This window comes from Schistocerca americana, chromosome 9 (genome assembly GCF_021461395.2).
Source record: "Schistocerca americana isolate TAMUIC-IGC-003095 chromosome 9, iqSchAmer2.1, whole genome shotgun sequence".
Lineage (NCBI taxonomy): Eukaryota > Metazoa > Arthropoda > Insecta > Orthoptera > Acrididae > Schistocerca > Schistocerca americana.
In genome coordinates, this window is record NC_060127.1 from 108,355,457 (window position 1) to 108,381,335 (window position 25,879).

Sequence of the window (25,879 nt, forward strand, 5' to 3'; positions counted from 1 at the left end):
ACGTAGTTGGTGCATTTGCTGCCATGGCTATCAGCTAGCGTAAGAAAAAGTCAGTTCAACCTAATAAAACCAATAGTTCTATTGAGAAAACAACACAATTCAATGACTAAGAAATGGAAAATCCAGGATGGAATGTTGTTACAATCCACTGAATAGATTTTTACTACAAAAAGTGTGGACAGTCAGCTCTCAAGAATGATTGAAGAAAAAATGGAGAAACAGAAAAGTGACAAAGATAAATCAGAAGGTACATTTATTGTCTAGTCACTAAAACATGACATGCTGTCAAAATGTCACTAGATACTTTTGTGAACTGGCTTGAATATTGTCAGTCAACATGTACGGCTTATGGACAGAGGTGTGTTGCATCACCTGACTTTTCCACGGGAACTGCTATCGAAATTTTGGTATGTAACAGTGGAACGCCTATCACTCAGCAATAATAAAGAATGTCAAGCCTTCAGTATGGGAACTGCCACTGCCAATGAAGAAATTGACAGTAAATGGAATGAAGTGCGCCTCTAAAATTTTTTCTTATGTACCAGCTACGGAAAAGAATTTGTTTGGTGTTGGACCATGTACTTCAAAGAAAATCAATGCATTTTTCTGAAGCTCTACTTATATTAGTGCGTAACAAAGAAACTGTAGCAGAAGTTGTGAAGCAAGAAAACAATATTTATAGGTTGTTTCTCATGATGGCTTAAATGTTGCAGAGAATGACCTGAAGCAACACCATGAATGATTGGGGCATGACAGTACACAGGTGATTCAGCAAATTTCAGCCAAGGGAATTGTTGAAGGATTTAACATAATAAAACAAGATGAGTTATTTGCGAACTCTGTCAGCTACGCAAGGTGTATCAGGTTAGGTTCAACAACAATGACATAATTCATTCTACAAATTCAGGTGAATGTCTATATATTTGGACTTCTGATGTCCAATGTCAGTGGAATCAATTGATGGTGCACTGTTTTTTGTCACATTTAAAGATGACAATTGGATACAGGATTGTTCATTTTCTAGGATACAGATCCAAACTCATTGGTCAATTTCGTTAATTCGGTGTGTTTGTGCTGAATATTTAACTTGCGACATGAAACACCTTCTAAGAAACCTTGAAATCCAGCTGGACATGATTGCTACATGCTCACAAGAGGGTAATGGTCAATACGAGACACACATTCAGACACTGATGAAATCACTCAATGTTGAAAGCCAAGGCCCTCCAATAGTTTATATGGGCTGAAGCAGGCAACTCTACTGTCTGCATCCTAAATAGGATTCCAATGAAACAACTCTATGGGAATTTTGGAATGGATGAAAACCCTACACTGAACATCTTTGTGTCATTGGATCTGATGCTTTTGCTCTTCTGACAAAACAATTTTAAATCAAGCTTAATGCCGTATCCCAAAAAAGTTATGCCAGGTATCAAGGAGAACTGACCAATTATCAACTTTTTGACTCCACAAATCAGAATGTTTTTGTATCTCGAGTTATCACATTCAATGAGGCCGGCAGGAGCATTTTACCAACAATGCAATAAGTTGATTACTTATAACCGAAGATCAAGGATGACGAAGAACGAGAGTTCGTGGATTGTGACGGGCAAGCTCACATCAGACTAGTACAGAAAAACAAAGTGCTTACAAAAACAATTCAAGAATAGCATGGCAGCTAACTGAAGAGCAACTTAGTCCAGTCGACATGGCTAAGAGATCATTTCAGAATTTGTTAGCAGCATGGTACGAAACCAATTCCATTCAATATTGTGCTCCTAATAGTTTCAAGGAACACTGGAGAAAGGTCCACATCTACGCATGCCAAAAACCAATACAAGCATTTTGACATCAGATATTATTGCATAACAAAACATTATTTCCTAAATGTAGCAGTTCCTACTAGAAGAAAAGTTTTGCAAAATTATTTAACAAATTGTAATGAGCTTTTCAGTTGCTGCGACGAAACATTCATCCCCTGTCGGCTTCATTTACAGCTGAATGTTGGTCATTTGTGTTACATATTTTGTCAGCCGAATCTCTACGATTGTTAACTGCTACCAGTAAAATTACAAGTTTTCTTTGATCGAGTTGAAGATTCTCTCAGTACAGACCACTGCAGTTACACAAATTTACATGAATTCTCTGCAATTCTCACTTAAATGTCTGGCAATGGATTCACAGAACCACTTCAAAGACTGTTTCTCAACTGTTCCATTCTTGAATAGCACGGAGGAAAAATGAACACCTAAATCTTTACGTGCGAGCCCTGATTTTTCTTATTTCATTGCGATAGTCCTTTCTTCCTGTTTAGGTAGGAGTTGACAGAAAATATTTTTGCAATCATATGAGAAAGAGGGCAATCGAAATTCTGTGAAAAGAGCTTGCTGCAACACAAAATGGCTTTGTTTTAATGATGGTCATCCCCAACTCACTTATCATATCCCCGACACACACTCCCGTATTTCTTGATAACATAGAATGAGCTGTTCTTTGTTGAACCCCTTCAATGTCCTCTAATCCCAATGGTAATGATCTCATACCTGCAGCAACATTCTGAAAGACGATGGATAAATTTAGTGTGGGCAGCTTCTTTAGTAGATTTGTTGCACCTTCTAAGTATTCTGTCAATAAAATTTAGTTTTTGGTTCATTCATTTACTATGTGATGGTTCCAGTTTAAGTAGCTTGTAATTGTAGTCCCTAGGTATTTAGCAGAATTGACAACCTTTAAATTTATTTTATAAAGTGTGTAACCACAATTTTAACAGTGCCGTTTTTTTTTACTCGTGAGGAAGATCTCACACTTTTCATTGTTTGGGATCAACTGCCACTTTTCGCAGAATACAGGTACCTTATCTAAATAATTTGGTAATTTGTTTTGTATTTCCGATTACTTTACAAGATGGTAAATGACAGAATCATCTAAAAACAGGGCAACATAGACTGCCTCCTAAATCATATACACAGATCAGAAACAGCTTGGGGGAGCCCAATCATCACTTCTGTTTCACTTGACGACTTACCATCAATATTACGAACTGTTACCTTTCTGACACAAAATGACAAATTCTGTTGCATAACTGGGACCATACTCTGTAAGCACCTAATTTAGCAAGAACCTACTTGTAAGGAACGGTACCAAAAGCCTTCTGGAAAGCTAGAAATATGGGACCAACTTGATATCTTTTGACAATAGCACTCTTTCACTTCACACGTTTCACAAGAACATACCGGTCCTTGATTAACACAAAATCAGTTTGCCCCTCCCCTGACTTGTAGAAAGCACAACACAACTTGAGAGACACCCACCTCCAGTGCTGGTAGCATGTGCTGCACATGTTGCCCTTCGGAGTGACGTGAGTGTGGGTGCATGACACACCACAGTTTGCACACGAATTCTTGCCTCCTTCGGCACCGTCCTTCTGCAAAAATTTACACTCCATCTCACTCAGTGTTCTACTGTTTAAAAAGCTTTGGTGAAATGCAAGAATTTTTAATATATAATCAGCATGCAACATTAAACTAGTCTACATCTTTGCACGTAAGACAACAGAAGATTGTAACTTGTCTAATTACATAATGGTGAACCGATTGCTATATCTATACTTAACATGCGAAATCATCACACTAAGTACATTACTAAGGGTCATATTGCACATATGGTCTTTGAGACACATGCTACGGGACAAAGAAGAAATAATGAATATAAAAACTGTTCCACAAAATTGATCTCTCATGGAGTATTTACAAAATCATTGAGGACAATGAACTGGCCAGAGAGCAACAGCCGATATTGCAGAGACCACGGAAAAGAGTGAAAATGGTGGAAGAAGAGAGCAGAACAGGAAAACACTAATGAAACCAACAGGAAAAACTGAATAAATAAACAAGAAGTCAAAACACTGACAGAAAAAAAGGCCATGTGTGTTTAAGTACACACTAAAATTAATGGAAGACAAGGGATGTCTGTTTTTGTTAGACACAACCAAGTTCAGGGCATGAGCAGCAGTTAAGTACAAGGGGAACAAGTTACCAAGAAAAACAGGTAACATCAATTGTGCGAACATGTCAGAGTAGCTTCCTTTCCACAATATATTGAGAGCTAAATAATTTGTTTATTTTCTTCCAGAGCAGCAAATCACACTCTCCTCTTCAGCATTCAACAATAACCTAATAATATATTTTTAAAGAGTATATTCTATACTGGAAAATTATTTATTTCAGTTGGATGTGCCTTTTGGCTAAATTTATCATCCATTGTGGAACTTTGATATGCCTCTTTCCTCCAACTACCACTTTTCTGTCTCTTCATGGTCACATATATTTAAATATTTCCTGTGTTATTAATGAATGATCACACAATTTATTGTCATCCATTTGTTCCCTTTCCCTTCCTTTCAAATTGAAAGATTAGTTTTTCATTTTATCATTTTCATCTGTATAGTTATAATACTACATCCAAGTGCACATTCTGGTTTGCTCTGTGTTACTTTATTTGGCACAATTTATATCTTTAGCTGTCCTCAGTACAACGTCATACTCGAGCAGGTATTGAGCCATTCATAATTCACACACAATTTCTCACAGAGGACAAGGGGTGGTCAAAAACGGTTTGGGTCTAATTTACCGGCAAGAGAAAACTGTTTTTCTCAGTCGAGTGCTGAGCTCACAAGTAGTCAACTCACTTTGATCGATGTGGAAATGCTTTTATTGTTCATTTTCATACAGAGGATATAAAACAAACGAGAATGAAAGAACACTGGAGGATATAAAACAAACGAGAATGAAAGAACACTGGAATCTTTAGGGTATTAATCAATCTACAGTGTTTGAGCTTGGTCATTTGAGCTGGTGCCCACACTAAAATTAAAATAAATTTGTGACACAGAATACAGTGGCTGGAACAGTCATGCTGGCACGCAACCAGCAATAATAGACAAGGCTTTGTACGTGCCTGCAGAAAGGGCAACACAGCAAGCACTGCAACTAGCTTGCTGGCCACTACCAGTTGGCTTGCTGAAAGTTGCTTTAATCGGAGTATTGAAAATTTAGTTTCATACGAAACCTGACCCTAGATGTCTTGCATATATAACATACAAGTATTAGGAAAAAATCATTGGGTATCAAATGTTGAACCTTTATCTTAAACATATTGATTTGTGGCCCACACGGGCCCAGTTAATTATTTCACTGCATTACATTTGTCTCTGCCAGATATTCCTTTAGTAAAGGTAGCCAGTTAGGGAAAATATATTCTCAGGCAGATGTTAAACACATCTACAAAACTGACCAGTCTAACCATTACATCCAAAAGTAACAGGAATTTTCCTCTGGTACTTGGGAGGACACTAGTTCTGAGTTCTCTCGCTATGTGCTTTCACAAGACACCATTCTGTACATTGGTGCAGGAACATTATCGTGATCACTGTGGCAGTTTTTGTAAGCGCTGTTTCACGTACTCGGCGATTTTGATTTTTCAGTAGCAGACATATAACTACAACATGCTACAAATCTAGTTTACACGATATGTAAATCAGCCGTAAAAACTGAAGTATTGCTTCCGACAGCTTGGAATGGTTTGAGTCAGGTATGGGTTTGTAAGTGGTTTTCTTATTTTAAAACTGGTCAAATATCGACTGTAGATGTACCTGACTGGGACATCCCTCGACTTCCAAAACAGATAAAAACACTGAAAAAATCTGTGCTAAGTGATTTCTTTGATTGTCATAGGACAATCAGCAAACTGGTACAAATTACAGGAATATTCTGGAGTTAATGCCAACGAATTTTAACTGAAGTTCTGAAGAGGAAAGATGTTGCAGCAAAGTTCTTTCTGCGTGTGCTTTATAATGACCAGAGAGCCAATCATTTGCATGTGTGCTGGGAATTGAAATAACAGCCAGAACTGATCTGGATTTTGACAGAAAAGCATCACAGGGTCCGAACTGAGGTGATATGGATAAAACACAGAAACAAAGCAACATCACCAAGACCAAAGAAAGCAAAGAGAGATCCCATATTTGTTTAAATTTTCCAACATGGGTACCACATTTAACCAACAATATTACCTTGAAGTGTTACAGCGATTAAATAAAACGGTGAGAAAAGAACGAGCTGCATTGTGGCAACCAGAGCATCCACCAGGGGAATTCCCCCGTCACACAGCATTTAGCGACAGGAAGGTTTTGGTCAAAAATCAAATGACAATGGCTTCTCACCCACTTCACTAACTGGATCTGGGCTCATGTGTTTCTCTCTTTTTTTTTCAAAGAATGAAAAGATACCTGAAAGAGAAGTTTTTCCAAGACGTAGCAGTGGGAAGGGGTGAAATCGCTGGAGGCACTAAATGGCCTAACTACAAACAAATTTAAAAACTGTTTCCACCAACGGAGAAAAGAAAAATATTGGGACAAGTGTATTATGTCTGATGGACATTGTTTTGAAGTTGATAAAGTTGTGAAAATGTTCCGTGAAATACACAATTTTTTGAACAATTCTTGTTATGTTTGCTCCCCCCTCCCAATGCAGTTTGTGAAGCCAGCTCCATTAGTCAACAGAGTTGAAAAAGGACATACACTGTGGGAATGTGCACTCTATGAAGAGAGCAGGTAATGGTTGTCAGGCACTAAGGCTGCTGGATACCAAAAAAGCACAGGAGAATGAGTCAAACTACTGCATCTTTGACGATCCTAGAGCCACAGTATCCAGAAGGCCAAGGAAGACTTTAGAAGACATTCAATCAGATGACAGCAGTCTGCCATCCCAGTTGGATGAGATTCTCCAAGATGGAGATTAGGCAACTGAGGCCAGTGACCACTGACTGAAATGATCTTGCACGTTAATTTATACTGCATTGATGCAAGTGATCACAGAGATGTGGAGCCTAACACATTACAGTGAATCATGGAATCACTTTTAACAGTGGAAACACCTCTGTCATTCTGCCATATGCCCAAGGAATCTAGCAGACAATGGCTTGTTGATCACTATATAATGCAGGTGGACCTAGCAGCAGAAATAAACATTAGTTTAAATGCACCCTAATAAAAATGGTTCAAATAGCTTTAACATCTGAGGCCATCAGTCTCCTAGATTTAGAACTACTTAAACCTAACTAACCGAAGGACATCACACACATCCATGCCTGAGGCAGGATTCGAACCTGCGACCGTAGCAGCAGCGCAGTTCCAGACTGAAGCACCTAGAACTGCTCGGCCACAGCAGCTGGCATGCACCGTAATAAATGAAAATAAAGGAATGTGTAGCACTAACAGTAGTACTAGTAGTTGGGTAATTAGCTGAAGGGTTCTTACTGTAGTTTTGTAGTGATAAAAAGTAGATGTATTAACACTTTTGTAGAATTATTATTTTTAAAAATGTTTATAACTACCAGGAATAAATGACTAGTAGACACTTTTATTACTACCCACAAAAATGTGACAGAATGATCTATGTCAGATCCCTAGATAACAGGCCGTAATTGTGAAGAATAAATAAACAAGAAACAAATGATCAAAGTCAAATGAGTTATAATTAGATGAAAACATCTTACTATTATGTTTTTACTTTTAATCTTTATCATTTTCAGTTGCTTTATGGGTAGACTATTCAGTTATACAGTTATCTTTAACAGATGCATATCAATGGAAGGTAAATCTTCTGAAAGTGCTTGCCTTTAATAGATGAAAGAGTACCACAGGAGGATTTTATTTACTGCAATAGAACCTTTAGATTTATAGGCTGACATTGACAGTTCCGGTGAAGTGAGATTTGTTTTGTTTCGTTTCATTTCAAGAAACAGCATATAAAAAGAGTGTCGGGAATTTTATTGCATGAACTGTAAACACTGTAAAAACATACACTCCTGGAAATTGAAATAAGAACACCGTGAATTCATTGTCCCAGGAAGGGGAAACTTTATTGACACATTCCTGGGGTCAGATACATCACATGATCACACTGACAGAACCACAGGCACATAGACACAGGCAACAGAGCATGCACAATGTCGGCACTAGTACAGTGTATATCCACCTTTCGCAACAATACAGGCTGCTATTCTCCCATGGCGACGATCATAGAGATGCTGGATGTAGTCCTGTGGAACGGCTTGCCATGCCATTTCCACCTGGCGCCTCAGTTGGACCAGCGTTCGTGCTGGACGTGCAGACCACGTGAGACGACGCTTCATCCAGTCCCAAACATGCTCAATGGGGGACAGATCCGGAGATCTTGCTGGCCAGGGTAGTTGACTTACACCTTCTAGAGCACGTTGGGTGGCACGGGATACATGCGGACGTGCATTGTCCTGTTGGAACAGCAAGTTCCCTTGCCGGTCTAGGAATGGTAGAACGATGGGTTTGATGACGGTTTAGATGTACCGTGCACTATTCAGTGTCCCCTCGACGATCACCAGTGGTGTACGGCCAGTGTAGGAGATCGCTCCCCACACCATGATGCCGGGTGTTGGCCCTGTGTGCCTTGGTCGTATGCAGTCCTGATTGTGGCGCTCACCTGCACGGCGCCAAACACGCATACGACCATCGTTGGCACCAAGGCAGAAGCGACTCTCATCGCTGAAGACGACACGTCTCCATTCGTCCCTCCATTCATGCCTGTCGCGGCACCACTGGAGGCGGGCTGCACGATGTTGGGGCGTGAGCGGACGACGGCCTAACGGTGTGCGGGACCGTAGCCCAGCTTCATGGAGACGGTTGCGAATGGTCCTCGCCGATACATCAGGAGCAACAGTGTCCCTAATTTGCTGGGAAGTGGCGGTGCGGTCCCCTACGGCACTGCGTAGGATCCTTCTGTCTTGGCGTGCATCCGTGCGTCGCTGCGGTCCGGTCCCAGGTCGACGGGCACGTGCACCTTCCGCCGACCACTGGCGACAACATCGATGTACTGTGGAGACCTCACGCCCCACGTGTTGAGCAATTCGGCGGTACGTCCACCCGGCCTCCCGCATGCCCTCTATACGCCCTCGCTCAAAGTCCGTCAACTGCACATACGGTTCACGTCCACGCTGTCGCAGCATGCTACCAGTGTTAAAGACTGCGATGGAGCTCCGTATGCCACGGCAAACTGGCTGACACTGACGGCGGCGGTGCACAAATGCTGCGCAGCTAGCGCCATTCGACGGCCAACACCGAGGTTCCTGGTGTGTCCGCTGTGCCGTGCGTGTGATCATTGCTTGTACAGCCCTCTCGCAGTGTCCGGAGCAAGTATGGTGGGTCTGACACACCGGTGTCAATGTGTTCTTTTTTCCATTTCCAGGAGTGTATATTGGTGTAGTAACACAGCATATCACTAAAAAAGCCTAACACCCTACAGTGGATTGCTGAGTATCATGTAGATGTAGATGTACAAGCAGACAGGGACTCATTGATTACACACAACATGCTGATCAGAAACTCTACAAATGAATCACTGCTGTAAATGTCTACAAATGAAGCACTGCTGTTAATGGTGCAGACAGCATATCATTTTTTTCTGGAGGCACAGCACTTCACATTCAGAACTGTGCATCAGGTTTAATGTACAAGACTCGCCTATGGGAGAGGAAGGTATTGCTTTTTTACACACACACACACACACACACACACACACACACACCAAAGGGGGGGGGGGGGGAGGAGGAGGATGAGATAAATACAGCAGTTGCTATTTCTAGAAGTCACACTGAGGCAGCAGACACAAAAAATAACAATGATACACGGCTTCTTTATTACAGCTGTTCATGATACTTAGGTACCCTAAATCTCCAGATAAACTCAAGCATTGGAGCAACAATGAAAGTTCTCCAATTCTTTCAAGTAAAATTATGTGTGTTTACATGCATGTACTCGATGCAATATCAAAGATGCACTGTACAATAAGGTAAATCTCATGGGTGACTCATTGGAAAGCAGAGTGAGCAAAGGATGGATTTCAGCCTCAGTACTTCATAACACAGTTACTACTTTCACAACTTTGTGAAGCACATTAGTTCAACATAATAGGTATCCACAGGTTAAACCAATGCACATGCTTTGTAAATACAGCACACCATCACACCTATTAATTTCATATAACATCAAACTAGGTACAGAGAAAAATTTGGATGTGGTTGAAGAAGTGGAATAATCTAAACAACTCTGGCTACGAATGATGTCGATAGAAAACATACGTAACATAAAAAGTAACCGAATTCAGGGAGAAAGACACCATTACCAAAAGCACTTAATTGATGTATAGGGTGATTCTAAAAGACTTACCTAGTTTCTCAAGACTATATCTTTTACACGAATGAAGATAACTTGAGATAGATTTTAACTTCTGCATAAAACTAAAAGTTTACCTTGGTATTAGTTGTAAGTTGACGTTTCATGTGGTTGCCAGTAATGGGTCTAGGTCTAAGCTTACTTGGTCGTTCTTTACCAAATGTGACTCAAGTTGAGATGGCATAAAACACACCAACAAATGACGTTTTGTGTTCTTTCTTCCAGCAAGTGCAATTATGACTACTGTGCAGTATGATTCTTGTTTAGAGTATTTCTTAACAATGTGCTACCTCAGCGAAAGATCAGCAGCAAGGTCTATCAGGATCTTGCATCGCACAACTGCTATCCAAGGTCACCTGATCTCACAATATGTGATATTTTAGGTGAAAGATTTGTGAAAAAATATGTCTAATTCTTCCCCTTCCAACAACTTAGATTGAACAGTGATTCTACATAACTACAGCAGTGAGTGCAGTACCTCCTAACATGCTCTTAAAAGTATTGGAATATTTTGACTAGTGTCTGGATTTTTGTCATGCAGCCAGTGGAATGCCCTGTCAGTCAGTAGCGAGCCAGCGGGTGTTGGACCTTCCATCGAGCTACAGACCCCCTTGAAGATGTCTCCCGCAGACGGGGATGAAACATTGGGAATTGAGACAAAATTCATCAACCGACCACGACATAACAGCCTGGATAATCATGACATTTCCGGCCGTGAAACTCTACATTTTAGTATTTCCCCATACAGACAGAAAAATTCAGCTGGCACTTTAATTTAGTAATGCGTACAGATACAATTCAACCTTTGTCGTAATATATAATATTATAGATAATTATCAAAGTACAATTTTAATAACATGTGATCACTACTGAGGCTAGTCTGCCTTTTTTCCATCTTTATTTTGCAAAAATTGTGAAAATTAACTGGAAAGATCTTTTTCCCTATTGGGATACAATAAAAGTAGATAAAATTCTCAAAATCCCTATAGAAATAACAATACCATAAACACTGCTGAGCTATCTGGGTGGCGGCGCCCTTCACAAATAACTAATTGAGAATGTGTGTGTGTGTGTGTGTGTGTGTGTGTGTGTACGTGTGTACGTGTGTGTGTGTGTGTGTGTGTGTGTGTGTGTGTGTGTGAATTTTTAATGGACCCTCCAGAATATATGTAGACACGCCAATGGTCTAATAATACTGTGTACTGTTACTCCATTATTCATGTTGCATCCACAACTTTTCCTTACAATATTTACACCGAGGTGACAACAGTCATCAGATAGCAGTATGCACATATACAGACGGCAGTAGTATCGTAGACACAAGGTATAAAACGGCAGTGCATCAGCAAAGCTGACATTTGTGCTCAGGTCATTCGTGTGAAGTTTCGAAGGTGATTATGGCCGCATGACGAGAATTAACAGACTTTGAATGCAGAATGGTTGTTGGAGCTATAGTTCAATTCTTTTATCTTGGCGGTTCGCGCATGCCCGCCCAGACGCGGGAGATTGCTACGTTGCCAGTTGTACGCGCCAAGAGAAGCAGCGCCATAGTATAGTTCGCAAACTTACGTTTAGGGGGGAGCGCGCAGTTTATGGAAGTAAAAGCCATCACGGCCGCAATAACCCTTTCGCTGCTACAGAGACGTGCTCCCTGCATTCCGCAATGTGCGCGATTTTGTCATCATTCCACTGTTCGCCTGTGCAGACACATGGTGTTTCGACTGCTTTGACAAACTTTATAATTCGATTTCACAAAAACTATTTGGCCCAAAAATTTGATTTTTACACATCTTCTTGACTGATACCTTCCCCCCATAAATGACTTAATTTTGTTTCGATGTTCAACGCAGTTATTGTGCAGCATTAGATGTAGTAAACCAGTGCACGAAATTTTTAAGAGTTTGCAGAGGTAAAACTCCATAGCGTATACTTTGCGTATGGTCGATTTTAGTTGCCACAAGAAATTTCAAAAAATTACATTCAAACAAATAAAATTAGTGAAGTAAGACACTTCGATATTGTTTTTAAAATAAAGAAAATATTAAGCACCAATCAAGGTTTGAACACAGAACCTTTTGCTCGGCAGCCTCACACAATAACCATGACGCTAACGCAGCTCGCCATTCAATGGGACTCCCGGAGGACTTTAAAATATCACGCAAAATACCGACAAACACTGTTGGTATGACTATGAATTACTCACGTTTCGTCGAAGTACAATAGGAAATAAACAATTACCGCTGTTCTTTATTGCGAAAAAGCGGTTAGTGAGAATGATACAAACACCTTTCATTGCTATCGCCTTAATTAGGAAGCTTATTGCTTGTTTGGTTTAATTAAATAATAGAATAGGAAGCAATTGGTATAAAGAATGCCATTTCCAAACTTTCTATAAAAGAAAGTCTGCTATCAAGACATTGCTTTTGTTCAATTACTTTATTTATGACTGAACGTTTCTAAAACTGAAGACACTCGTCCGTGCTCTGCATTGCAGTCGAGCTCTGGCAACGTCATTCTCTGTTCATTGGCTGGCTGTGTTTTGTGACGTCAGATGCGCAGAACGAACCTAAACTCGGCCGCTAACATAAATGACACGCACTTTAGCATGTGGAACATTCCATTTTAGAAATTAAATATTCCGCAGCATACCAACAATGACTTTTTTTACCCCCTCTCAGTTGAGCTATATACCAACTGTAGTTTAACAGCTGTTTTTTTTTTTTTTTTTTTTTTTTTTTTTTTTTTTTTTTTTTTTTTTTAAATATTCATATAATTAAAGCACGCCTAGATATGAAGTATTTTATATTTGTGACTTTTAAAAATCAATAAAATTAAATTTCAGTGCTGGGTTAAAAACGCTGAATTTCCTAGATGTCCCTTGTTTTTTCTGGGTCTAATGTAATTCCCTGAGAATTCCAGGTTTTCCAGAAGAAGAACTGACACCCTGGGGGTCCATACAAAACAGCAGCAACAGGAGATACTGAACATATACAAGGGTGAACAGGAAGTCTTTTCTCCTATTTTTTATTAGGCAGGTCTTTTGCCCTATTTTTTATCAGCCAAAATAAGGTACATACAAGTAATTACAAATATACATACTATTCTATGTACCTTACACTATTTTTCCACATAGTCCCCACAGCGGTTCGGACCTTTGACCCTTCACAGCACTAAATTTGGGATGCCCCTGTGGTAAAATTCATCCGATTGACTGTGGAACTACTGTCTGGTTGCTGTCTTGGCTTCACCACTGCATGTGAATCACCATCTTGCCAACAACGTCTTCAATGGACTGAAAACACGAGTATCAACAAAGGGAAAGGTCTGGACAGTATGGTGGATGATCCAGACGATTCTGATTACCACATGCGGCCTCTTATTGTCGTGAAGAGTAGCCAAGTTGTCAATATCAAGAATCCCTCGGTGCTTCTTCCCGATGGCAGCCACTGTGTGGAACAGTAACTGTCGGCATCAGTTGTTGCACCTAGTCACATGAAATCCAGCAGGTGCAGTCCACTGCAATCCTAGGAGACCGTTAACATCACTTTTCCAACAGACGGCACTGAATTTATTTATTTATTTTTGTCGCAAGTAACCTGTATGTATGTGCACCGTGCTCTGCTGGTTCCATTCCAGCATGACATGCAGTTTCCACGTTTCCTCATCATTCACAATGGGGTCCAGGAAACTGTCAACCTGCTCATTATAAGATTGCAGATGTTTCAGTGAAACAATAATTTTCTTGCCTTTCATCGTATCATCCAACTGCTTCGGCACCCACAAACATGAAACCTTCCTGTACCCCAAGGACCTCTGAATGATGATGTAAACGCACACACACATGAAATGCTAAGCTCCCAAGAAATATCCTCAAGGTGCAAATGTCTATTCACTTTGACCACCGCATCCACGAAGGAAATGTCAGTCAGTGACAAACACGGTCTCCTTAAATGCTCATTGTTGCATAAGTCTTCACAGCCTTTTGCGAACTCACACCGCCTCCACCTCACACTTTTCGAAGCCACACACAGTTCCCCATAAGTGGACTGTATTCCCCTGCATATTTTCATTGGTGTAAACATGTAAAACACAACCGCTATCTTCAACAACTGACAGTAGCGCCATGCTGCGGAGAGCTACCAGAAGATAAGGCCAGTCGGTCCGAGAAACGATCACCACTGAGAATAAATTGTTGACTTCACACTTACAGTGGTGATTTGGCGAAAAAAATGGGGCAAAGTCTTTCTGATCTGCCCTTGTACAAAGAAGGGAAGCACAAATTTGTCTGACTGGTGAGACAGCATCAATCCTGAAGTGGCAGAGGCTTTAAGATAAGACACTAAGTGAACTTAGAAAGCCTACTTAGAGAAAGTTTTAAAAGCGAGTATCGAGTGAGGAACATGGACTATATGGCAACCCATATGTACTGCTTACACGGAGACTGCGAAGAGAAGCTAAGACTCACTACAGTGCATTTCAGCAGGCTTTCTTCCTGTGCTCCATATGTAAATGTAAAGGAAGAAACTAATATGTGGTACAGTGGAACGTACCTACTGTCATGCACTTCAAAATGGTGTGCAGAGAAGCAATAGTGTTGTACTTCACTCTCCTAAAAGCACCCTTCTGATTATTCACCACGAGGAAATTCAAGTAATGGATTAGTGCACACCTGTAAGCCCTTGCAAAAGATGACACCATCAAGAGTTTGAGAATGCGTCCATGCTGTGTGTACAGTTCTTGTGCAGAGGTTTCTGTTGTCTTCTGCATATCTGTACAATTTAGCATTACTGATACTCGTACTTTTTGTGGCAGCACTCACTTCAAGTTCACGAAACTCCCCTGAGATACACTCTTCCTCTGATCTCTTACCAAATAACAATTGGCATAAACTCTCATTGGCCTCCAGCTAATGTAGCACAATTTTTGTTAAAAATTCTAGTTGCAGGTGGGACTGAAACCAACATCTTAACAGTTAAAGAACAACTTTGCACCACTCAAAATTATTTACTGGATAATATTATGTTCAATTTTTTTTTTCAGAAATAGAAGTTAACCATTCTGCTTTATTACAATTCATTGGAAGTGGCGAGCACACACAAACCTCATGGATTCAATGACATACTGGCCTACACCGGTGGAATGCCAATCCACACATTCCCACTTCCTATGTGCTCTATAACTGAGGCTGAAGCCGACAGGCACTTACACAAGCGTGCTTAAATATCTTTTGAATCCCAAGTGAGTCATCTGACTGCATGCATGAAGAGTTTCTGGGCATTAATTTCTTGCACTGTTTGCAGAGGTACTCACCTGAGTGCCATCCTCTGCATTCTGAGCGCGTGGGGGCGATCCACTCTTTCGACGGATCCCCCGGTGGATTGTCCATTTCTGCAAAATCACAAGGTAAGGGCAACTGCCTCAAAGAACAAGGGAACGACAGTATGGAATACTTGTTCAACTGCCTAGCCATGATAGTGATAAATGAAGTACAAGAAACACACAATCAATTATAAATGTAGAACCTACACTGCAATACACCTGTACTTACCCGCGGAACAAATTTGTGCTCTTAACACCTCAGCACACCTATGTAGGATCAACTTCCACTAACATTTTGTCTATTTCTTAATTTTGTGATCTATATTTAGTATGCTCAGTACTGCAATTCTTATCCCAACCATCCAAATTCTCACATGTCTTAAATATCTATTTATCATTTTCTGTGACTTCTTCACTTCTCTATAACACATCCTATATCTTTCTTTCAATAACTTTGCCACAGAGTATAAACACTCCAAGTTTGCTCCCTCTGCAGAGCCTTCTAGCTCGTGAGTTGATAGAAATCACTAGCAGTCAAGTAAAAAGTACTAAACTTCAATTATGAAACTGAAAAAAAATTGTATGACACACTTCAGACAAAGAATCTCACCCCCACTTTGACTGTTCTCCAATTTCACTTTCGACTGTTTCCATTCTGCGATTTTTCACACCAATCGAGTGCTTCATGTGGGTTTTCTGCCCACTCCAGGCATACTTAATACTGCTAATCTAAGAGTATAGTGCCAGTAGCCGTGCAAATGTGTGAAAAATGAAAAACTGAATTACAAACCCATAACTGAACATCAAAGAACTTACTTTCAAACCTCCAGCAGTTTTGCAAGATTGGTCAAAGTTCTACATATAAGACAGTAAACTTCTGCACAGTTAGTACAGAAGATGCAGTTTCATTGACAGCAAGTCTTCTAAGACAATTGGTATTATCCACCAATTTTTCTTATCTGTTGGAAATATTTCTATGATGGATATATGAGAGAGACAGAGAGAGAGAGAGAGAGAGAGAGAGAGAGAGAGAGAGCGCTATATACACTGAAGTGCCAAAGAAACTGGTATAGGCATGCGTATTCAGAATACAGAGATATGTAAAGAAGCAGAATATGATGCTACAGTCGGCAATGCCTACATAAGACGACAAGAGTCTAGTGCAGTCGTTAGATCAGTTACTGCTGCTAAACTACCAGGTTATCAAGATTAAAGTGGGTTTGAACGTGGTGTTACAGTCGGCGCACGAGCAATGGGAGACAGCCCCTCTGAGGTAGCGATGAAGTGAGGATTTTCCCAACGACCATTTCACGAGTGTACCATAAATACCATGAATCCGGTAAAACGTCAAATCTCTGACATTGCTGCGCCCAGAAAAAGATCCTACAAGAACAGGACCAACAAGAATTGAACAGAATTGTTCAACGTGACAGAAGTGCAACCCTTCTGCAAATTGCCGCAGATTTCAATGCCAGGACATCAAGAAGTGTAAGCATGCAAACCATTCAATGAAACAACATCAATATGGGCCTTTGGATCCAAAGGCTCAGTCGCGTACCCTTGATGACTGCACGACACAAAGCTTTATACCTCACCTGGGCCTGTCAATGCCGACATTGTACTGTTGATGGCTGGAAACATGTTGCCTGGTCGGACGAGTCTCGTTTCAAATTGTGTCAGAGATGGACAGGTATGAATATGGAGACAACCTTATGAATCCATGGACCCTGCATATAAGCTGTTAGAGGCTCTGTAATGGTGTGGGGTGTGTGCAGTTGGACTGATATGAGACCTCTGATACTCCTAGATACGACTCTGACAGTTGACACGCATGTAAGCATCCTGTCTGATCACCTGCAGCCATTCATGTCCATTGTGCATTCCAACAGACTTGGGCAATCCCAGCAGGACAATAGGACACCCCACATGTCCAGAATTGCTACAGAGTGGCTCCAGGAAAACTCTCTGAGTTTTAACACTTCTGCTCGCCACCAAACTCCCCAGACATGAACATTATCACGTATATCTGGGATTCCCTGCAATTTGCTATTCAGAAGAGATCTCCACGCCATTGCTTGTACTCTTACAGATTTATGGCCCAGCCCTGCAGTATTCATGGTATCAGTTCCCTCCAGCACTACTTCAGACATTAGTCGACTCCATGCCATGTCGTGTTGCGGCAGTTCTGCGTGCTCGTGGGGGGGGGGGGGGGGGGGGGGGGCCTACAAGATTTTAGGCAGGTGCACCTGTTTCTTTGGCTCTTCAGTGTAAATAACCCGCAAAGTTGTTGATGCAAGCGGAACAGGTCATCACATGTAAAATAACATAACTAACCAAATTATAACATTAACAATTTAATGAGGAAGGGCACTTAAAGTTACATTTTGATCAATGGAAATTGCTAGAGAGGATTATGTACATATGAGGAAGAGTGACAACCACAAATACTATACAAGGTAAATAGTATAATACACCAACGGCATTGAGATTAAGATTCAACCAAATATGCACAGTTTTAACAGTACCCCTCCATACATTATTAAACACACAAGCTTGGCGGAAAGATGATAAAGCAAAGCAGTGTTGTGAGACATTTGAACAAAGGAGAAGTCATGACATTCAACACACATGGGTAATCTATTAGGTTTAATAACAAATAAGTTTTCATATAATAAATATTCTACTGTCAGCATACATGATAAAATCCATAAAAAGAGCAGCATCATAAACAAATTACAATTTAGGATCTCTAGCCAACATAAACATACTGTAGATCCTTAACCACCCATCAATCCTGCCACCCCCTCACCAGACCTAACAGAATGACTGAATATGAGTCCATTTCATCAAACAGCTACAACACTTTCAACAAAAGCTTGTTATGTTATGATACTACACAGAATCATCTAACAAACGTTATAAATACACCTTTTATAATACTAAGAGAAGTTCTAGAGAATGTAGATGAGGAGTTTTGGTGGCCAAACCTGAATCTCTTGCACGAGATACTGGTGACCACAGGATAAGAGTCTCAATCAGTTACAGTGCACACAAGTGTGGTGGCAGCAGCTGGTTGTAAGCAGCCAATCAGAAAGTAGTGGGCAGACAAAGTGATTAACAGCACTGGGTGAAAGCAAATCCTTTACAAATTTGCTTCCACCCAGCACTCTAATCACAGACTTCAATTTACAAGAAAAAAGGGCGGGGCATTCCATAAACCATCACAAAAAATAAATTTGCTGCACACAAGACACTGCCAAAATGAAACTACAAAGACATGTTAGATATATATAACTCCCTTCGACCACTGAGTTTATTCTGAATACCTACTTCAACTGTTCAGCAAATGTAGCTGAGCTGAGTTGATCATAATAACACATTCATTGGCTTTATCAGCTTACAACCAATCTGAATCTATCAACCTAACCTGAATTTGAACCTTTGGTTGCGCTACAAACGCGTTTGTGTGTGTGTGTGTGTGTGTGTGTGTGTGTGTGTGTGTGTGCGTGAGAGAGAGAGAGAGAGAGAGAGAGAGAGAGAGAGTGTACTGTCACCTGTGTTATTATCCACAGGGCATATAAGCAGACAAGAAAAAAATCATATTTTTCCTAGATTTTCTGGTAAAAATACAGTTTTCCCTGGTGAAAACACACTTCACCCATGTTAAGAAACAATGTATTTGCCATCAGAGCTGAAAAATTTATCAATCCTTTGAATGGTACTGGTTCTAAAACCAGAGTAGAACTTTCCAGCACTTTAGGAAATGAAACACAGCAAAAACTAATACAGTTTGGAAATATCTCTGATGCGTGGCAACATGTAAACTGCATATTTTCCTGTAATAAAAGTATAAATACAAATTCCACCAAATACAGAATCTTATCTTCCGAAGCACTGAAATCGAGATTGCAATGTGCTTTTGTCAGCCAATCATAGCTTGCATGATGTGATCAAGCCAGCCAATGACAGCAGATATTCAGAGAATAGGGCACTTGATCTAGTCTGTCAACATCAGCATCACTGTTAAGTAGCACAAACATACCATTAGGAAAAGTTAATGGTTTAAATTAATATACATATGGCATAACTACACGAAAAGCTTTCACACATAATATTGCTCTTTTAGTGTATGTTACCCCTTAAGATACATCAAACACAATCGTCTCAGTAAAATTTAAATAATGGTATAAATGGATGGTCTTTCTGCGATTTAAGAAATTCATTGCACATTCTCATACGTAACATAATTCACCTTGTGTAAAATGCAATTTACTTTGAAAGTAATGCTTCTCAAAACCCATTCACAATATTTTCCTGTGTCCTGTTACAAATGTGAACAGCTGTGATGTCACACCCATCAAAAGCAGTTTGCTGTTACAAAGTACCGCAAAGTCTTCGTCATTAAGTCTGTCACATTTTGCTGCTCGGCAGATGCTTGTGTGTGCATTGTGTTTTGCTGTAGTAAATGGCACATTTTCTTTGCAACTAAAGCTTTATTTTGGTGTAATTTACTCATTAATGTTTTATGGCTGCAGTATTATTCTGCAGTAGCAGGCTGATGCAAAATCATTTTTAGATTATCAGTTCTTGCCAGAAAAAAATTGCAAAAATTTAACTGGAAACTAAAACAATAAAAAAACCACAGGTTTTCCCCAGATGAAAAAGATTCCCGATTTTTCAATGATTTTCTAGGGTGTATACATCCTGTAGCCAGCAAGATGCCTGTATCTAGTTTAACCGGCATGTGAATTTTTTTTAATTTTCATGTGGAACAGGAAAATTATTCTATTGTGACCTTCTTGACTTTTGTTTCATGCTGGAGTGTAATTGCAAATGTAATAAATAACTGCCACCACAGAAGAGCGACCCATAAAAAGAAAAGTTTCAATTTCAGCACTTTTCTTACTTCCCACTAGTTACACAGAACTAATGAACTGCCAGGACATGCCTCAAAGGAAAATCATTCTGACACACATTGCCATTGTGCTAGACTGTAGCCAGTGACCACTTAAAAGAGCATATTTCTAGAAACACAGCAAATTAATTTTTAGGTTTGCAAACAAGAAAGAGCATAATTACTATTTTATAAACCAAGAACAAGCTGACACATTTAAAAGTTTAGCTTTGGAATCAAATGGATTTCTGTAAAAATAGCAGCAAGAAAGAAGACACTTGGGACCAAGATTTAGCCACTCAGAACTGTACTTTAAAATAGATGTGGGGCAAGGTAGAAAGCTAGAGGAAGAAACAAATATGATTTTTAAAACTGAATAGCTTGTCAGAAGCTCAAATGGCTCTTGCCACATATATAAGTCCCCCCCCCCCCCCAAAAAAAAACTATGCAATACCTAGGGATTACACAAAGATTTTAGTTCAGCAGAGGCATTTGAATATGCACCAGACTCAAACAGGCCCATGTGCAGAGAAAACAATTTGTGAGAGCAGTCACTAGAATACCTGTTACTAAACTTAATATGCAAACTGTGAATGTAGAGCTCAGACAGCACTTGCACCAAGTGGTTAGAAAATGTTTGATGTTACATAACACATTTCTCTATTTTTCCAGGGAGAATGTTCCATTTAGTGCAGCAGTAGTACGAGGTATGGCAGGGAAATCCCTTTGCCAACCGTTGCTCTCTGACATACTGAAAACAACAAGCTGTTAGATGGACATACAATCACCAGTGCACAAGCCAGGAGTTACCAACAGTGTCGTTTGCGACAGGGAAGTCCTGGTACATTTTCTACCACTGCTCCACAGAACGTACCTTATCGTCAGAGTCTGAGTCCGTGTTGGAGCCCAACTCCGAGCCCCCCTCACTGCCCTCCTCTCGGTGTGCTGCCAGCTTGCGAGCCTGCCGATCCATGAGGCTGGTACGACTGCGAGTCTTCTTCCAGGAATAGTAGTAGCGGACGAGGCTCGCAATTGTCTTGTCAGGCAACTGTAAGGAAAAGAATTACTCTGGAACATTGGCAGTATAAAGAAATACAATTCATCAGATCTGGTGACAAAAATATTGTGCAGGACATGAAGAAGATAAAATGCTGTTACTGACTTGACACTTTGGCGACACAAACACTTGCTGCAGTTATGGCAAGAGGTCGTGTAAAACATTTACTAATAAAGAACTCTATGTTATGCTGTAGTGATTATTTTGCTCATCTACAGTACACAAACTGCAATACCTCTCTTCACATCTGTACTCAAGCCCTGGAAACCTGTGTGAGATTAAAAGTACAAAATTTCAAGGAGCAACAAAGTTTTGAAAGAATAAAATAAATCTGCTGTAATAATCTTCCTTTAATCAGGATTAATCTTCGCAGAATTAAAATTCATTCTGCACCAACAATAAATGGAAACCTTACTGCCTATGTGAAGTTTGGAAATTTGATCTGCATTTATACAGATGAAAAAAAAAGTCCTATTACTGACTAGGGTTTCGAGTTGTTGCACTGTATGTGTAAACTTACTGCCAACTTGGCATTTATTTTACCCATAATTTACCAACTGATAGCATTTGTTTTTTGTTCTATAGACAAATGGCACACAATTTTGTCGTTTTAATCTGGGGACAAGAGAGAAAAAAACATGTTGCCATGCAGTACCCGCAGGCACTTGTTTAAAAAAATCTGTTGGATGTTGGCGAAGCTGTTTCCACCCATTTCAGTTTAGTCAATATTTCTGATGTTGACGAAAATAGTGTGCCACAGTAGAGATGACCATGTTAATGAGTTGCAATACGACTACATTTGAGCTTAACTATAATGCTGGATTTAGGAGCACATCCTGAGGTGGTGATTGCAGTGAACACAATGATCCTTATATCAAGAAACTTAGCAGCTGATAAGTTGTTTGATGCTTCTAATTGTCTCTAGTAAGTAACAAAACAAATAACGAATGTTATGAACCTTGGAATCTGAATGGGAGAAAAATAAAAGATGACTCTGTAATTTATTTTAGAAAACTACGGAGCCATTCTAGCCCATTAACGTTATATCTGAAAAAAACTGGGACTGAATAGAAAGGTATGCCAATACAACAAATAAGAAGAAGATAATTCTTTTATTTGTAAAATGTAAGAAAAAAAGGAAGCCAGTTTTGAACTCAAAATTTGGAGATATTAAGAATAGTTAAATGAATGTTTAAAAGTACTGTCCCTTAGCAGTATATATTGCCAAATTTTAATAGACAATTCTTGCTCCTAAGTCTAATAAATATTGCCTTCGTGAAACACAACAGCAAAAAGTTTTATCACAGCTGCTGGAGCACTTAGCCATGAACAACACCTTTAAATGCCTTGAAATGTGAAATGATAGCTAGTACAAATACTCACCATCTGCCGGATGCGGTGGAAACTCTTTCCGTGAAACTGAAAGGCCTGCTCAAAGAGCACTTTGTCCTCCACTGTCCACTCATCTGGAAACGGTGTGAAATTTGCCAGGTCAAGGATGGCTCGTTCAAGGTCATGCTTGTGCCAAAACAGCATTCCCAGAGCTTGTTCTCCATTGTAGCCATACTTCTCCTTAGCGAGGGAAATATACTCATCCACTGTAAAAGAATAAAATATTTTCCTGATGATCTCACAGATGAAATTACATGCAGGGCAGAATCTCTCTCTCTCTCTCTCTCTCTCTCTCTCTCTCAGTATCACAACAAAACCCATTACTATTTATCTCCCTGTCATGAAAGATTATATTACTCTGCAGGGCGAAGTGGTTACCCAGCCACTGCAGGGACTAATTTGACCACATGACGAGACACATTCATGTTCCAATTAGAAGTAGCAGGACACAGTGAAATAAGAAAAAATCAGTTCCTGGAACATCAGGCGGTCTTCACCAAAAGAATGAAACTTCTTAGTTTGAATTTGACTATAACAATCCTGGTACACGGCCAAAGAGTTTTCCTTACATTGAGACATTATTTTATAAATATGAAAGGAGAAAATGGATGCAATTCTGACATCAGTAAAAGCTACAGAGAAGGCCACAATTCAAATAAACACTGGTGTCAAAAGATGTTACAATACCCTGCAGGTTATTTTCTCACTTAGGTCAGATTCTGAATCAAAATCGTTCTTAACTAAAGAGGAAGGGATGGTTAACTGGAAAAAGCTTAAGTGAAAAATTGCCTGTCCATGAAAATTCTCCGAACCATACACTTTGTTTTTACTCATGGAAGAATCTAGAGTCTTCTCTCAGAAATGAGGGCATTCATACAGAGTTATAGGACCAGAATAAAAAAATAAAAAAGAAAGGCGGGGAGGAACCTCGTTTGAGAGCACTGCTGTACTTTGTTGTTGATGCGATTCTTTTCCTAGCAAAGCAAGGAGTCCATTTTGAGGAACAAAAGAAGTTGTTGATTTTGGTGGTCCAGAGTGACAAAATTTCTAAATATTAATAACCTTATATCACACTATAGTGCCCCCCCCGCCCCCAATACTGAACACCACAAGGGCACATTAAGTATTTTTCAAAAATTTTACAATTGCCAATAAAATAAATCAGGATATAATTAATTAAAGATTTTTACATGCTAAATACTTTTCCTCAATGTTTGACTGCACTCCAGATACCAGTCGCAAGGAGCAGATTATTGAAGTAGTTCGCTATGTCAAGTTAAATGACACAAAAGATGTGGAAAGTTTAACTGACTTTTCATAGTTAGAGCCAAAACAGAAGAATGTCTTAGTCAAAAGAAGAACAAGATGGGATGAGCATGAAATGCTGCAGAGGGCAATCTTATGATAACGACACTAACATGGCTGGAAAGCACAAAGGAGTCCAGCCAAAAATACCTCAGAAAAATTAACTCACCTGTTTTGTACATGTTGCTCACAGGTCATTCCATGTCAAATCATCCAGATATTTTAGGGAATGACACCCACCGTCACGCAAAACCTTGAAATTTTGGGTTGTGGAAGTTTACCTAGATATATTCACATTTATAAAACGTAAATGTTGCAGGTCAATTACTTTTTCAATTATGATAAAAAGAAGTTGTATAGATTCATGAATTCAGGCTTTCATAGATGAGCTCCTTTATAATTTAAAAATGCAATAGTTCCTACAGTTTTTGCAGTGGAAGCTTGATGATTTTAAGTTAAGGAGGAAGGTTTATATTTTTATAGTCCGGCTACTTGTAGTGACTGTCCATCATCTATATCTCAGAAAAAACTGTAAATAATTTCTTTTAAACAAAATCCATGCATGGACATTATAATTTTTTAAGGTATTGCTCCCTCATAGATACCTTCGAAAAATTTACAATATTATTATAAATATTCCATTATGTCACACAAAAAGAATCAATTTGTAGAAATTATGGGAAAAAATGTCATTGTAAAGAAATATTGAAGTTGTTAATTCATGACTACCATGTCACCAATAAATTGCTGAAGTTGGCGACGCTGGATTTCCCTAGGAACAAATATTGAGAACACTGTTTTATTGCCACTACATGTACTGAACCATCTCCAGTTCCTTTGTTTTAATAGTAGATTTATGGCAGTCAAACTGGCTATTTAGTACGTAAAAGTACAGGAATTATTCTCTATTTACTATTATTATTCTTAGTCATGGAGACTACCTTTTCTTCATTCATTCAAGGATAGATCGTTTTTTTGTGCCCAGTACACTCACTGGTTGAAGTTTTTCTGCAGATTATCCTCAGAAACTGAGGTTAATGCCATTTTGTGTGCACACACGAGCAGGTTTACATTGTCGGCTTTTATTGTTTCAATGATGTCTGCTGTAGCTAAGATGAAGAGTAAGGGGCTCAGTGGGTCACCTTGTAACACTCCCAACTGTTTGCTCTATCAGGCTGGACTTATATATACCATCATGTATTTCCACCCAGTTGTAAGTGAGAAGAACTCTTAACGATTGGCAACCGGTAATATCTTGGACCTAAAGCGGTTTCCAGTTTCTTCATTAGAATGGATCTATTGATTGTGTCTAACCCCTTGGCATAGTCTATGAAAATTGCATGAAGATTTCTCCCTCGGTTGGCTAAGGCCATTTCTATATCAGTTTGGACACAGTGTACAGCTTGTGTCGTTGATCTCCCACATCTGAAACCAAACTGTGAACTGGGGAGTTTCACATCAATATCTCTCAGACGCTTGCACAATAGTGTTGCAAAGATCTTGAACAGCGTGTTCTCTAGTGCAGTGCCCCTGTACACATTTGGGTCAGCCGTGTTACCTTTCCCCTTGTACAACATTAGCACCTTTGAATGTTTCCACTGATCCGGTACAATTCCTCATTTCAGGCACTCACTGAGGAGCGCTGTGA

The 25,879-nt window shown here is 39.7% G+C and overlaps 1 protein-coding gene across 1 annotated transcript in view; it reads right to left on the reverse strand.

Moving 5' to 3' along the window:
- LOC124550959 (REST corepressor 3) overlaps positions 1 to 25,879 on the reverse strand; it is a 63,867-nt gene that overhangs the window by 24,246 nt on the left and 13,742 nt on the right. The window contains exons 4-7 of the mRNA XM_047125774.1: positions 22,918 to 23,132; positions 21,352 to 21,525; positions 15,575 to 15,652; positions 3,312 to 3,424 (exon numbers count right to left, since the gene is read on the reverse strand). Coding sequence (XP_046981730.1) covers positions 3,312 to 3,424; positions 15,575 to 15,652; positions 21,352 to 21,525; positions 22,918 to 23,132 — 580 coding nt within the window. The remainder of the gene's footprint in view (positions 1 to 3,311; positions 3,425 to 15,574; positions 15,653 to 21,351; positions 21,526 to 22,917; positions 23,133 to 25,879) is intronic.